General features: G+C 38.6%; 1 protein-coding gene across 9 annotated transcripts in view; it reads left to right on the forward strand.

The window, feature by feature from the left end:
* ENAH (ENAH actin regulator) overlaps window positions 1-15,805 on the forward strand; it is a 159,664-nt gene that overhangs the window by 124,133 nt on the left and 19,726 nt on the right. For 4 of the 9 annotated variants that reach the window (XM_025286052.3, XM_044943109.2, XM_025286053.3 and 1 more), the window contains 3 exons: window positions 10,861-11,165; window positions 13,029-13,139; window positions 15,084-15,388. In XM_025286052.3, the coding sequence (XP_025141837.2) occupies window positions 10,861-11,165; window positions 13,029-13,139; window positions 15,084-15,388 (721 nt within the window). Of the gene's footprint in view, window positions 1-10,860; window positions 11,166-12,338; window positions 13,140-15,083; window positions 15,389-15,805 lie in introns of all 9 variants that reach the window. The other 5 variants (XM_025286049.3, XM_025286048.3, XM_025286050.3 and 2 more) reach the window with 2 other exon arrangements.

Genomic DNA, 15,805 nt, shown 5'->3' on the forward strand with positions numbered 1-15,805 from the left:
GGATGAACTAGTCTGTAGAAACTGGTAAAGAATTCTAGACATGTAACTCCTCCCTACCCTTTCTGTTGTCCAAAAATTTGATGATAAATTTAGTCTACGAAAGACCACTCTTTAATTTCCTACTTTGTAATGGGTTTGTTTATGCACACTTTTAATTCCATTAGCATTCTGGAGTGGGGAAGGATAGTCTGCTGGTCAAATCTACCAATGTGAGTAAGAGTCCAGGCACTCCTGTCACTCGCCACCTGCATTCCTGGTGGCCAGCTCTCCTTACACCCAGTTCAGTTCTCTGGCCTGGAGAGCCCCTCCGTGTGTCTCTTTCCTCTGCATGACTGTTTCCACACCATACTCTGTTCTTCCCGCTGCGCTTCCCTGAGTAGCATTTTACGTTTTCTGTCCTGCCCTTCCTGTTTTTTCTGTCTTATCATTTTTCTGTAGACTCTTCTCCAGGTATTTTAATGATTTTCTTTTCTGAACTTCACAATTTAACCACACGCTTTTTGTATTTTATTGTTTGTTGTTTATTTTACATATGAGTCTTAACCTCTACAGTAAACATTGTTGGCTATTTGAGAGTAGGAACCTGAATAAAGTTTTTAATAAAAAGCCAAAAAGCTAGTGGTACTGAATTCATTTATATGTAGGTGTTGGGACATAACAGGCAGAAAATAGGAGTTCGTAAGGTTGTTGGGACCATTAAATAAGATAATACACACTCTTTTCATGCTGCCTGGGCTCTTCTGTCTGTGCTCTGAGAGTGGGCGGGAGGCATTCCTGACGAGATGTTCTCTGAGCTGTGCCTTGAAGAGGGAGTGAAGTAGAAATCTGAATCTGATTTCTGAAGAATCTGCTTTTGTTTGGGACAGTCCATGGGACATTGAGAAACTTCAGTTGCACTTTAAGGACATCAGTTGTACAATGTGAAGACAAGGAATGGCCATCTGCTTTATGGTTTCTGCAGTTTTGTTGATGAGTAATGTTACAAATTGAATAGTGTCTCCTAAGAAATCCACTACCTCAAAATGTAACTTTTTGGAAATAGAGTTGTTAGTTATGACGTGGTCATACTTGAGTGAGATGGACCCCCTTTGTCAAACGTGACTGGTGTCCTTATAAGAAGATGAGAAAGTTACAGAAGCAAGATAATCATATGAAGACACAGAGAGAGCACCATGTAAAGACGGAGGCAGAGACTATAGAGATCCTTCTGCAAGGCAAGGAATGCCAAGAATTAACGGCCTTCTGAGAAGGAAGAGGAAGCATGGACAAAACTCTTCCCCTGAGGCCCTTAGAAGGAACCAGCCCTGCCGACACCTTGATCTCAGACTTTAACCTCATACTGAGGCAGTGAATTTCTGTTGTTTTAAGCCACCTAGTGTGTGGTTCTTTATTACGTAACCAAAGAAACCAATATAGGTGGTCACTAACTTAGTAGGCCAGCAAAAGGTAAACTGACGCAGGACAAAGAAGAGAAGATGTGGGTGAGAGGCCGTACCGGAGGGGGGATGAGTGAAAGCCGCCAACTTGGTCTCTTTCCCTTGCTCAGTTGCCGTCATTGGCAGCCAGACCTGTAGAACTCAGGTGAGGAAGAAGAGTCCTCAGAAGAGTCCTCCTCCTGAAACTTGCTCAGCCAAGAGAAAAATCAAAGATGTTGACATCCAGGGTCCTTCCCAGTGAAGCTCATTTTTTTAAGGCCTTCTGAATCAGCTTTAGTACTGCTTATAAATGGACAGCCAGGGATCATCATGTCTTTAAGGACAACTTCTACAACATGAAGACAGATCAAAACAAACAAAAAAATTGATATTGGAGGAAATAGATGTAATAACAGGGAACAGAAGAAAACCTAAAAATATACTGTAATAGCTTCAGAGAACTAAGAATATATTTCATTCATAAAGCAAACATTTGTAGGTATTTTAGACTTCCCTGATATTCCAGAGATATTGCTTTCTTAATATGGCAGGAATGGGAAGTGGGTTCGATCCCTGGTCAGGGAACTGGATCCTTCATGGCAGAGCTTAAAGATCTCATATACTGAAACCAAGACCTGATACAGGAAAAAAATATGTGCGTGTGTCTACATACAAATATATAGAGAGATATTTGTATCTATATGTAATATAGATACACACACATATATATTTTAAAAAGAATGAGTGTAAAGAAATGTACTTAGAAAATTTTTTTGAAACAGCATTAATTTTAATAATAGGAGGTTTGAAAAATAAGAATGAGGCAATTGTCCTGAAAATAGCAGTAAAAGAGATAGTATATGAGGGGAAAAAAATTAAGATCAGATTAGGTGGCACACCATCCAAATAATAGGAATTTTAGGAGAACAAGAACAAAAATGTGAGGAAATGGAACCTGCAAACAAATAATATAAGGAACTTTCCTGGAATTCAGTGACCTGATCATGGTCAGGGGTGCTGACTTCTTCTGAAAAGGGCCTGACAATAAAGGTCTTAGACTTTGTGGGCCACAAGGTCTCTGTGGCATTGTAGCTTTGTAGGATGGGCCAAAATTTTCTGGGGGAAAGAAAAAGAGTAAGCAAACAAACAAAAATAGATCACCTGATAGTATTTGATGCCATTGAGAGGGTTTAGAGTTCTGATGGAGAGTTTGGGGTAGGTATGGAAAAAAGAATCAAATTCTGAAAATAGCCATTTTTAACACCACTGTTAAGAAAGGAATTGTTCTGGAAAGTAAATATGGTCAGCATGAGTAAGTTAAGTGGCTGCTGATGTATCCAAAGTCATGACTTTATTGGGAGAATAAGTAAGGTAAGATTTTTAGGAGGGTTAGAGGGTCTAGGAATTAAATCATTTATGTAGTCTAAGTCAGTAGATAACTTCTAAATCTGAAAGACTAAGAAGTATTAGTTCTAAACAAATAAATTAGTTAGAAACATAAATATCAAGTGTTGAATGTAGTTGTTTCTGGGGAGAGGAATCAGAAGCGATGAAGAGTTGAGAAGAGGATTAGTGTGTTGGATTCAGTTCAGTCACTCAGTCGTGTCTGACTCTTTGCAACCCCATGGACTGCAGCACGCCAGGCTTCCCTGTCCATCACCAACTCCCAGAGCTTGCTCAAACTCAAGTCAGTGATGCCATCCAACCATCTCATCCTCTGTCATCCCCTTCTCCTCCTGCCTTCAATCTTTCCCAGCATCAGGGTCTTATCCAGTGAATCAGCTCTTTGCATCAGGTGGCCAAAGTATTAGAGCGTCAGCTTCAGCATCAGTCTTTCCAGTGAATATTCAGGACTGATTTCCTTTAGGATGGACTGGTTGGATCTCTGCTATCCAAGGGACTCTTAAGAGTCTTCAACACCACAGTTCAAAAGCATCAATTCTTTGGTGCTCAGATTTCTTTATGGTCCAACTCTTACATCCATACATGACTACTGGAAAAACCATAGCTTTGAGTAGATGGACCTTTGTTGACAAAGTAATGTTTCTCCTTTTTAATATTCTGTCTAGTTTGGCCATAGCTTTTCTCCCAAGGAGCAAGCGTCTTTTAATTCCATGGCTGCAGTCACTATCTTCAGTGCTTTTGGAGCCCCAAAAAATAAAGTGTCATATTTCCATTGTTTCCCCATCTATTTGCCATGAAGTGATGGGACTGGATGCCACGATCTTCCTTTTTTGAATGTTGAGCTTTAAGCCAGCTTTTTCACTCTCCTCTTTCACTTTCATCAAGAAGTTCTTTAATTCCTCTTTGCTTTCTGCCATAGGGTGGTGTCATCTGCATATCTGAGTTTATTGATACTTCTCTTGAGAATCTTGATTCCAGCTTGTGCTTCATCCAGTCTGACATTTTGCATGATGTAGTCTGCATAGAAGTTGAATAAGCAGGGTGACAAAATACAGCCTTAACGTACTCCTTTCCCAATTTGGAAGCAGTTGGTTGTTCCATGTCTGGTTCTAACCATTGCTTCTTGACCTGCATACAGATTTCTCAGGAGGCAGGTCAGATGGTCTGGTATTCCCATCTCTTAAAGAATTTTCCACAGTTGGTTGTGATCCTTACAGTCAAAGGGTTTGGAGTAGTCAAGAAAGCAGAAGTAGATGTTTTTCTAGAACTTGCTTCCTTTTTCTATGATCCAACGGATGTTGGCAATTTGATTCCTGGTTCCTCTGCCTTTTCTAAATCCATCTTGAACATCTGGAAGTTCATCTTCACGTACTGTTGAAGCCTGGCTTGGAGAATTTTGAGCATTACTTTGCTAGTGTGTGAGATGAGCGCAGTTGTGCAGTAGTTTGAGCATTCTTTGGCATTGCCTGTCTTTGGGATTGGAATGAAAACTGACCTTTTCCAGTCCTGTGTCCACTGCTGAGTTTCCCAGATTTACTGGCATACTGAGTGCAGCACTTTCACAGCATCATCTTTAGGATTTGAAATAGCTCAGCAGGAATTCCATCACCTCCACTAGCTTTGTTTGTAGTGATGCTCCCTAAGGCCCACTTGACTTCTCATTCCAGGATGTCTAGCTCTAGGTGAGTGATCACACCATCATGGTTATCTGGATCATGAAGATATTTTTTGTATAGTTCTTCTGTGTATTCTTGCCACCTCTTCTTCTTATCTTCTGCTTCTGTTAGGTCCATACCATTTCTGTCCTTTATTGTGCCCATCTTTGCATGAAATGTTCCCTTGGTATCTCTAATTTTCTTGAAGAGATCTCTAGTTTTTCCCATTCTCTTGTTTTCTTCTATTTCTTTGCATTGATCACTGAGGAAGGCTTTCTTATCTCTCCTTGCTATTCTTTGGAACTCTGCATTCAGATGCTTATATCTTTCCTTTTCTCCTTTGCCTTTTGCTTCTCTTTTCCCAGCCATTTGTAAGGCCGCCTCAGACACCCATTTTGCCTTTTTTGCATTTCTTTTTCTTGGGGATGTTGGGGATGGTCTTGATCCCTGCCTTCTGTACAGTGTCTTATACCTCCGTCCTTAGTTCTTCAGGCACTCTGTTAAATCTAGTCCCTTGAATATGTGTCTCTTCCATTGTATAATCATAAAGGATTTGATTTAGACCATACCTGAATGGTCTAGTGGTTCCCCTACTTTCTTCAATTTAAATCTGATTTTGGCAAAAAAGAGCTTATTATCTGAGCCACAGTCAGCTTCTGGTTTCAATATTGACCTTGTGGTGATGTCCATGTGTAGAGTCTTCTCTTGTGTTGTTGGAAGAGGGTGTTTGCTATGACCAGTGCGTTCTCTTGGCAAAATGCTGTTAGCCTTTGCCATGTTTCATTTTGTACTCCAAGGCTGAACTTGCCTGTTACTCCAGGTATCTCATGACTTTCTACTTTTGCCTTCCAGTCCCTTATGATGAAAAGGACATCTGTTTTGGGGTGTTAGTTCTAGAAGGTCTTGTAGGTCATCATAGAACCATCGTGGTTGGGGCATAGACTTGGATTACTGTGATACACAGTATTGTTCTTTACAGTGTCAGACTTTACTTCCATCACCAGTCACATCCACAACCAGGAGTTGTTTTTGCTTTGGCTCCATCTCTTCATTCTTTCTGGAGTTATTTCTCCACTCTTCTCTAGTAGCATATTGGACACCTACCAACCTGAGGAGTTCATCTTTCAGTGTCCTATCTTTTTGCCGTTTCATCCTGTTCATGTGGTTCTCAAGGCAGGAATACTGAAGTGGTTTGCCATTCCCTTCTCCAGTGGACCACGTTTTGTCAGAACTCTCTACCATGATCTGTCTGTCTTAGGTGGCCCTAAGGAGCATGGCTCATAGTTTCATTGAGTTAGACAAGGCTGTGATCCATGTCATCAATTTGGTTAGTTTTCCATGAGTGTTGGATTAGTGTTTTATTATAAACTTTGTAACACTTTGACCTTTTAAACTATTTTACAAGTAATTTTAAAATTTTTCATGAGGGTAAAATTGAGTTGATAAAATCAATGTTTACCTTAGATGTTAAATCTTATTAGTCCAATACTTTTGCTATAGTAAGATGATGATAGTATAGTTTTCTATTCATATATTGTGTGTCATTTGTTAATACCAATTTCTGATTCCTACTCATACTATTAATTTGGCTTCCTTGGCTGACTGATGAAAAAACATATTCTAAGAAACATGAGTCAGTCCTGTGTCAGTCTCAGCATAGAACTTAATTTAGTTAGTATCTATAAATAGTTTGCAAATCACCACTACTACCTGAAAGTTATAAGAGGGGAGTAATAACCCCCGCACAGAAGTAGGAGTTGCAGTGATGAGAGTATACTGTCCTCAGGTTAGCCTTCAGAGGCAGGATGGACCAAGAGTTGACCGCCTTCTCTTGTGAGTATTGTCTCCTGTCTCAGGAGTTTTGTAATTTTAAAAACTTTATTATCTTGTTTAGTTTTATCCATTGTTTGTTTGTTTACTAATAGAGATTTGAAATGCCTACATTTTTTTATGCGGTTTTATTTTCTGTCAAATGTTGGTAGCATTAGTGTTACTGAATGTTAGCAACCTGGAGCATTTTTCCTGATCCACTCTCCTCCTTTATTATGTTGAAATTTAAATTACTTTTCATTTACCTAGTGCTATTTTTTTGTTATACATAAGGCTGAATGAAATGTGTTTTCAAATTTTTATATAGATTGTGCTTGCTATAAGAAAATTAAGGTCTTTGAGTTAACATAAACTAAATATGTATTCAAGTATATAAAAAAGCTATTGATCTTATTGTTGCCTGGTGCTTTACAGGCAACAATTCTCTTTACATTTGGGGATAACTCTTCTCGGGAAGAAATAGATGTTTTGGTGGTGGGAAGAATTTTTCCCGATATTTTTAAATGCTCTTTATGACTATACTGTTAGTCATTTGCACTGTTTTGTTTTGTTTTGTTTTTATGAAAAAATATATTTTCTCAGAAACTTTTAAATTGCTGTAAAATGCATATCCAAAAGAAAAATTAGTCTCCAGAATGTTTCCATCGTTCAGAATTAGGGCCTGTGTACTTTGAAAAAATTTTCAGTTGGAAACAGTCATTTGTAGTCAGAGCTCTGGGAAGAATCATGTGCATTTCCAGTGTGTGAGTTGGCAGTGATATTTCTAAGAAAAGCAGAGTTTATAAATTTGGAAACTGTCCCCCTAAAAAGATATACAAATGTCTTGCTTTAGAAGTCAAAACATGAAAGTCAGTAGATTTATTTATACCATCCAATTTAGGTGGGAATTATTCATTCCACTATGGATTTGTAAGCCTGAGATTTAGACACACAACTTGGGAAAATATGTTTAGATGTGTTTCTTTTCAGTGAGCAGGCTAAAAATTAGAGACTTCAAACACTTTTTCTTTCTTGCATCTTTCTTCCTTTCAAATCAAAAATATAAATAACAGAATCTCCTGCCGCTGTAGGAACCGCCTACTTAGTCTTCTGTCAGTGAACTTGGATGATCTTTCTGGCCTTGTGCTCTTTTCTTACATCAGTATATTCCTTTTCTTTCATAGCCTGAAAACCCAGGTATTATGACATGTGCAACTGTTATTTTAAGTCAGGATACATTGGTTGGTAATGCCATTATTTAATAATTCTTTCAGATTCACTTTACCCATACCTGGCCTTCTGCCTGTGCTTTAAGCTTATTTTTTGTGTTATAAGTGGTCTAGAGAAGCAGCCATTAACTGGGGGGTTAAAAAAAAAAACCAAGAATTTGGATGAGAAATGAAATGTAGTCTTAGAGTACTATGTGGTTCAGCTGTGAACAGCGTTTACATTATCATATTAATAATGTAAACTCTGAATGAATATTGATATAACCAAAAATCAGTATTTCCCCATGACTATATTGAGAAAAGCCTGTGTGTGGTGAGGAAGTTAAGAGATATCTTATGTCAGTTGACATATTTTATAAAATTAAAATAATGAAAAGAACTGACATATCTAAAGAAACAGCCAAAAGAGTTGACAGTAATTATCTCTGATATGTTGGAAACTGAGATGGGAGGGTTGGAGCCATGAACTGCTGTTTTTTTCTTACAGACTTTAAAAACTATGTGCTTGTATTATTTTGATAGAATAAAATGAAAGAGGTAGCACAGGATCATAACAGAGCCTAATAAATTGAATATTTTAATCATAGATCTTAGTACAGCTACATTAAAAGTTAAATACTTTCCCCTAGCTTCTATTTTCAAATATATTCTAATTAGAATAATATGGGTATATCTTTTGTCTTCACAACCCAGTAGGTTGTTTAGAGTATTGTATTTAATATGCTCTTATTTTTTGATGAGTGTTATGTATTTCAAATGCAATATAAGCCCTACCTGCATTTATTCATTAGATGCCGGTTATTCAAAAATAATAATTTTGTCTTATTATTAAAAACATTCTTCTGAATACACCTTATTTCTTGCCCTCATCCCTACAGTGATATCATTATCCCTCAGAAACTTTGGCAGCTAGTATTTTATCAAATAGTAGAATGAAGTCAGTAATGTACCCTAAAAATCAGATTTTATTGTCAGTATTTTTAAGCAGCTATTTCTCATAAGCAGGACTACCATAGGTGTCTTTGGTTTTTCTCTTGGATTTACTGAGTGTGATGATCTGTCCAGAAAGAAGCTCTGTGTTTTTGTGCTAATAGGAGAGGGCTTGGACTTTTCTTTTTGTTTAATAATCAATTAAAGAAGCATGAAAGATAGAGATTTATGGAAAGATTTTATTGGTTTATTGATACTACTGGGAGGAACAAAAGACAGCATACACATTTCTGTCATGTAGCACTCCCAGAACCCAGTCAGCTTATCAGTCAGTCCAGGGAAAGTCTCAATTTGAAATTTCCAAATAATTATTACTATAGCTCACATTTACTTAGTGTTCTTATGCTCCAGGTACTTATTAAAGAGCTTTCACGATACTATCTCATTTCATCATCCTGCCAGTGCTTTAAAATATTTTATGTGTAAGATGAATATAACCTTTTATTTTAAATCTTACGGCACGTTAATTTTTATAACAGTTTAATTGTTTAAGTTGAGCTGGATACTTGGAGACATCTTCTTGCTCTGTTATATTATCTATGGAAGGTAAAAACAAACTATTTTAGAGCCACATGCAGGAGGCTTCTGCAGGTTTTAGTATAATTGCAGATATTTTTATAGTCATCATTTGAGGTCCTAGAATTGAGATTTTTAGTCGAATTGAATATAAATACTGAGACAGTCTATACTTCCTTAGATAAGGAGATAAAAATAGGACTTTTTCTAATTTAATGAAACATTGATAGGATTGAAAGCATAGGTGTTGGCAGAAAGGGTAAATTAAACAAAGTGATTCTAAAATTTACCTAGAAAGAGTTAAATATCTGAGAATCATCTAGAAAAACTCAAAAAGAAGAGTAATAAGAATGGCTGCATCCTAGTAAATACTAAAGTATACTTTGGGTATCAAAGCATCAAGATATTCGTGCCTTGCCAGACAAGCAGATCCATGCTCCAGAACATTCTGGAAGTTCAGTAACAGTCAGCACATGTAAAGGTGACATCTTAAATCAGGGCTATAAACTATTCAATAATAGGTGCTGTGATATAGGTCACTTCTTCACATGTTAAGCCCAAGACGAATTTCATATGAACTAAAGGCTTTTATTGTAAAAAATAAAAGTATAAAAAGAAAGTGTTAGCAACTATATAATCTTTTTGTGGGACAAGGCTGCTAAGAAGGGTATCGAAAGCAGGTTACATAAAGGAATAATATTACTCGATTTTCTATATAAAATTAAAAGCCATATTATAAAATAACACTTTTAAAATCAAAGACATAAAGCCATAATAAAAGTTAATACCTATGACCAGTGTGTGACAAAGCATTGTGACCTTTAATATAGAAAAGAACCTTTCAAAGAAATATGGAGTATTAACCCTCCCAAAGAGAAAGCTGATCAAAGAACATATGCAGTCAATACTAATATAAAAATCAGTAAACAAATTGTAAAATATTTAACATCAGAAGTAATTAAGTGAAAATTGTTACATGATATCAATCATATTAGCAGAGATTAAAAACAATGATAGTGAAAGGAAAGAAAAGTGGATATTCTCATATACTGTGGGACTGCTGGCGAGTGTTAATCAGCACCACTGTTGCTGAAGACACTTTGGAACTGTATATCAAAAATCTCGATATTTATATATTTTCATCTAGCAAATCTGTGTGGATGGTGGTGCTTAAGAAGCAGTTAGAAAATGGTTCAAAGATACATGAGGATAAATGTTTATTGCCATATTAGTAATAGTATTAGGCTGATATATTGTACCATAGGAGACTGCTCAAACTGAACAACTGGACAGTGAAACACTACACGGGCATGAAAAGTAAAGGCGCAAAGCTTTACTTAGTGCGTCAAATACCTTTTACAATATATCAAGTGGGAGAGAGGAAAACAGACTTCAGAGTAGTAGAGAAATACTCTGTTTTGTTTGGTTTTTGGTTTATATTCCTCATGTATTTTTTACATGAGGAAAAGTCTGGAAGCATGAATGTCAAAATGTTAATTATACTGACCTTGGATGTCTTGGTCATTAAAGTGGTATGTTCAGTTATTCGTTTCTTTGGACCACTTTATTCAGGAAAAGTGCAGGATAAAATGTGATATTAGTTTAATGTGCTGAAGCAGTGAAAATGATCCTAATAAGAGAAATTTTTTTCATTTGTATGTAACATAAGCTGTCTCTACTGAATATAGTCCTTCTTCACGTGGAAAGAGAGATGTTGATTGCATGGTCTACACTGCTTTGTATTTAAATCAGAAATAAGGTTCTTGTGGGTTCATTGTGAAAAGAAAGGGATTTTCTTTGTGAGTAGCCATAATTGCCTACTGTTTACTTGCTTAATTTCAGGCAACTGCAAGAGCAGCAACGACAAAAGGAGCTGGAGCGGGAAAGGCTGGAGAGAGAAAGAATGGAAAGGGAGAGAATGGAGAGGGAGAGGTTAGAAAGGGAAAGGCTGGAGAGGGAGCGGCTGGAACAGGAGCAGCTGGAGAGAGAGAGACAAGAACGGGAACGTCAGGATCGCTTGGAGCGGGAGAGACAAGAGCGGGAGAGGCTGGAGAGACTGGACCGGGAGAGGCAGGAACGAGAGCGGCAGGAGCAACTAGAGAGGGAGCAGCTGGAGTGGGAGCGAGAGCGGAGAATATCAAATGCCGGTAAGAAGTTTACAGACTGTTCTGCGTTCCTGATGTCTGAGCTTGGTGGTGTTTGGTGGAGTCATAAATTAGGAAGAATATTTAGCATTTGAGATTCTTGGGATTAAGCAGTACGATTCGAAATTAGAAAAAATATGTGGCGATTGCTACGTTATCTTTTTTTTAAATTTCTTTCTGTGTTGCTTTTATTGCTTGGAGACTTAAAGCTCTTGGAAAATTTTATCCTGGCATTCTAATTCTTCTAACTGCCTATAAATTGGCTATAAAGTGTAAATTATTTTCATGGGAAATTTTTTGTGTTAGATGAATTTGGAATATATTTCCCTTTTGAGGTTGCTTCAATTTTCTTGAGTACTGTAGCTTTCCAGAAATTTGCTGGATTGTGTTCTCAAGTTTTTGAAGGAGGAATTAAAAACAGCAAGTTAAAAAATACCGTCTCTAAAGCTGACTAGTAATGTAAACGTATTTTAATATTGTGAAAAATTAGTGAAAATTACTAAATATGATGGAATTTTATTGAAGGACATAAGGGTAAAGATATGACTAAAAATTTGAGGTATTTTGACATTCATTAAAATTAACATTTATTATAGGATTTAACAATTTTTCTATTCCTTATGATCTATATCTAAAGTCTCAGTGTGGGTTGATTAAATATTGATTGGTTTGTTGAGTTAATTCATTTGTTTTGATTGCCTAGTTATTTTCTGGGATTATAGTCAACATAACTTTTCCACAAATGATCATTGAATTTGGGGGCTTCTAGTCCTTACTGATGAACTTTTTTGCTAGTTTCTCTATTATTTTTAAAAAGCAACTTATTCTTCTTTGTGATCTTATTCATGTAATGTTACTGTCCTTTTAGTGGATAAAATAATGAAGGTTAAGACGACTGTATTTTTTTGCTGCAAGAATAAGCTAATCAGTTTAATTTACTGATCTGTTACTTGATTTAAAGAAAACATACCGTCTTTTGGATCTCAAAATTTATTTATACGTTAAAACGTTCTCGAGTGAAGTCAGGTATTTGCACATGTGCTTTAATTCTCTGGAACTAACTGTAGTCTACATTTGTACATTTTGTCTGAATGCTGGTTTTGTGGCTTTACTAGCTCCCTTTTTCTCTCTCCTTTTTTATCCTGTCTTTCGCCGCTGCTTTCTACCTCTGTCCAGCTCCATCCTCCGACAGCTCCCTGTATAGTGCTCCACTTCCTGAGTATGCCAGTTGCCAGCCTCCTTCAGCACCTCCTCCATCATACGCTAAAGTCATCTCAGCTCCAGTGTCAGAGGCCACTCCTGAATACGCTGTAGTGACCGCTTTGCCACCTACTTCCACACCCCCTACACCACCACTTCGACACTCCGCGACACGTTTTGCGACATCTCTAGGTTCAGCCTTCCACCCCGTTCTTCCCCACTATGCTACAGTTCCTCGTCCTCTGAACAAAAACTCTCGACCTTCTTCTCCTGTGAACACACCCTCTCCTCAGCCTCCAGCTACGAAGCCCTGTGCCTGGCCTACTTCCAATTTTTCACCCCTCCCTCCGTCTCCCCCAGTAATGATTAGCAGCCCCCCAGGCAAAGCCACGGGTCCAAGGCCTGTCCTCCCCGTCTGTGTTTCTTCTCCTGTGCCCCCGATGCCCCCCTCACCAACAGCGCCCAGCGGGCTGCTCGACTCGGTCCCGCACCCCGTGTCTCCGCCGCCTACCTCAGGGCCAGCAGTGCCGCCGCCGCCGCCGCCACTGCCTTCCCTCGCACCACTCTCACACTGTGGATCGCAAGCTTCTCCTCCTCCACCTCCGAGCACCCCTCTTGCCTCAACTCCCTCATCCAAGCCTAGTGTTCTCCCTTCTCCCTCTGCAGCTGCCCCTGCCTCTGTGGAGACCCCTCTAAACTCTGTGCTGGGAGACTCCTCTGCTCCTGAGCCAGGCTTGCAGGCAGCCTCTCAGCCGGCCGAGACTCCAGCCCAGCAGGGTAAGGCTTCCCTTATCGCGACTAACCGCTAAGCCCTTGAAAATGTTCCACCCCAGACAGCTTCACTTCCCTAGAAGAATGGGGAGGATGGTTTTGAAAAAGTTGAAGGTGGGTTTCTTTTTGTTGAATTGATTGCATTTGGGGGATCAGTAGGAGGAATTTCCCTATTGAGCTAGATGTGGATTCTTATGCAGTGTTGGAGGTGTTCTTCCATGTTTCAGGGTCTCGATACATTTCTCTGAATAATCACTGGGAAAACATTACTAGACATATTAATCCACACAATAAATATATAATCAAACGTATCTTCCTTTAATTTCTGGGAAATAGAGAAATTATGTTTAGTGCCCAACTGTAGTCATTAGATCTGTGTCATCCAGGAGTCTCCTCTAGGACAGTTCTTATCTTGGACCCTCTTTCTTTTTGGCCCCTCCTGTATGCATTGGGCTTCTTGTATCAGACTTCCAGGGGTGGCTGCCACCCTAAACCAGGGGAGCATCCCAACTTTGCACAGAGTGGGGAGAGGGCAGTCATGATGTATGCCCCAAAGGATTCCATGGTCCAGATTGTAAGACGTAGCAGCCTATAGGGATAGCTGGGAGGTGGTAGCATCCTCTGCAGTCATCCCCCTACTCCCCATGCTCGAACTTTGCTGTCTCCGTGACAGGGAAGGGGGTTATGATCTTCTAGGTGTGGATTATTCCTAAGTAGAGAAGGACCTGGTTCTGTAAGTAAATAAAAAGATTCCTAGCAACCACTCCCTTTTTAAAATAGGATTTAGTGAGAAATTTAGGAAGGAACATGACAAATTTGTACTTACAAAGAAGCAGTTTTATAGTCTGGATTTAAGCACATCTTAAAAAAAATCTTTGTTCTAAGGGGTCTTGTTATCTCCATATATATATTTTTCATGTTGACTTGCTGAATTTTGCTTAAACATTGCATCACAATTCTAGTAGATGCAGTTCAGTATCACTGAAAGTAGTGCTGGACAAAAGAGGCCGAGTTTGACAAGGTCAGACAGCCCACCTCCTGTATCCTCAGAGTTCTGTTGGAAGATTGACAGCCCATCACTGTTTTTCTTCTAGGAGTTTGTCGTTTCAGCTTGTGTCACTGTTCAAAGTTAGCACTTTTGAAAAACTCAACCACTCAATACGCAAATAGCATTTTATTTGTCCTAAAACAGCCCTTTAAGCCTTCAAGGAAGGGGAAGGACCTACAGGGTCAGTCTCCTGATTTTGTTCTGGTCCACTACTTTGTGATTTTACAAGACCTGGACATTCTCCCACCCCCGTCTTCTAGGCTAAAACTCTGTACAAGTTCTGTGTCTCCTGGTTGTTTTAATAAAGTAAAGATTCCTTTACTTCGGTAATTCTCAACTCTCTTGATACACTGTATTTAAGTATGGAGTATTTTTGAGATGCTGGAGCCTGGGACCTGCCCTTCTTTCATGGTCTCAATTCAGCCATTTTGGAAAGCAAGTAAATTACATGTTTCATTAGTGTAGGATTTATTATCTCAACTCCGAAGGTTTATCCAGATTATTTTGGGTCTGTTATTTTAAATAACACTAACAGCCGACCTATACGTGTATTTCTCTTTCCAGTGATGCTACCTCCATCCCGACCTTTATAAGCATTTATTTTATTTACCAAATCCCCATGAACCAAAAAAAACCTAATTAGACGATCTGTTTAGAAGTTCTGTTACTAAAACTCTACGTTTAATTAGTTAGCTTAAGATTTGGCTTTAAATTTTAGCATTTTTTAAGAAATTTTTTTTGTAGTATCTTTTTAATACTGACTTGGATTTTAGCTGTTACGTAAATTGAGCTCATAAATTTGTGATAAATGTTTAATTTAGCATGTTACTCTACATGCCTTTCCTCCTGAGATAGTGTAACATGGCTCTATCATTAACGGTCTTAACATTTCTTCCTCTCAGGCATTGTCTTGGGACCACCTGCACCTCCACCCCCTCCTCCACTCCCGCCAGGTCCTGCCCAGGCACCAGCCATACTCCCTCCTCCCCCAGGACCCCCTCCACCCCCTCCACTCCCATCCTCAGGGCCTCCGCCCCCGCCTCCTCCACCACCTCTTCCCAATCAAGTACCCCCTCCTCCTCCTCCACCTCCTGCTCCTCCCCTCCCTGCATCTGGATTTTTTTCGGGATCCATGTCTGAAGACAATCGCCCTTTAACTGGACTTGCAGCTGCAATTGCTGGAGCAAAACTTAGGAAAGTGTCACGGGTAAATGGATTTCCTAATTCATTATATTTCTTATGTGTGTCTCATTCTGTCTCAGCATCTAAAAATTGAATTATTGTATGAACCCTGTGTTATTAACTTCATTGACTAAAAAATTTGAAATAACTTAAGAAAAGTTGCAAGAATAGTGTAGAATTTCTGTAAATTCGTTACTCGTATTGACCACTAAACGTTTTACCATATTTATTCTTTGTATATGTTTTCTTCTGTATAAACTCACACACTCTGTCTGAATTGAGGATAAATCAGAGACACCATGCTCCTATTTCCCTAAATACTGAAGTGTGTATTTTGTAAGAAGAACATTCACCCACATGACCACAGTATAATTATCAAAATTAGGAAATTTAATTGATACAATACTACATAATCTACAAACCTATTAAAATTTCACCTGTT

Source organism: Bubalus bubalis, chromosome 5, assembly GCF_019923935.1.
Source record: "Bubalus bubalis isolate 160015118507 breed Murrah chromosome 5, NDDB_SH_1, whole genome shotgun sequence".
NCBI classification, from domain to species: Eukaryota; Metazoa; Chordata; class Mammalia; order Artiodactyla; family Bovidae; genus Bubalus; species Bubalus bubalis.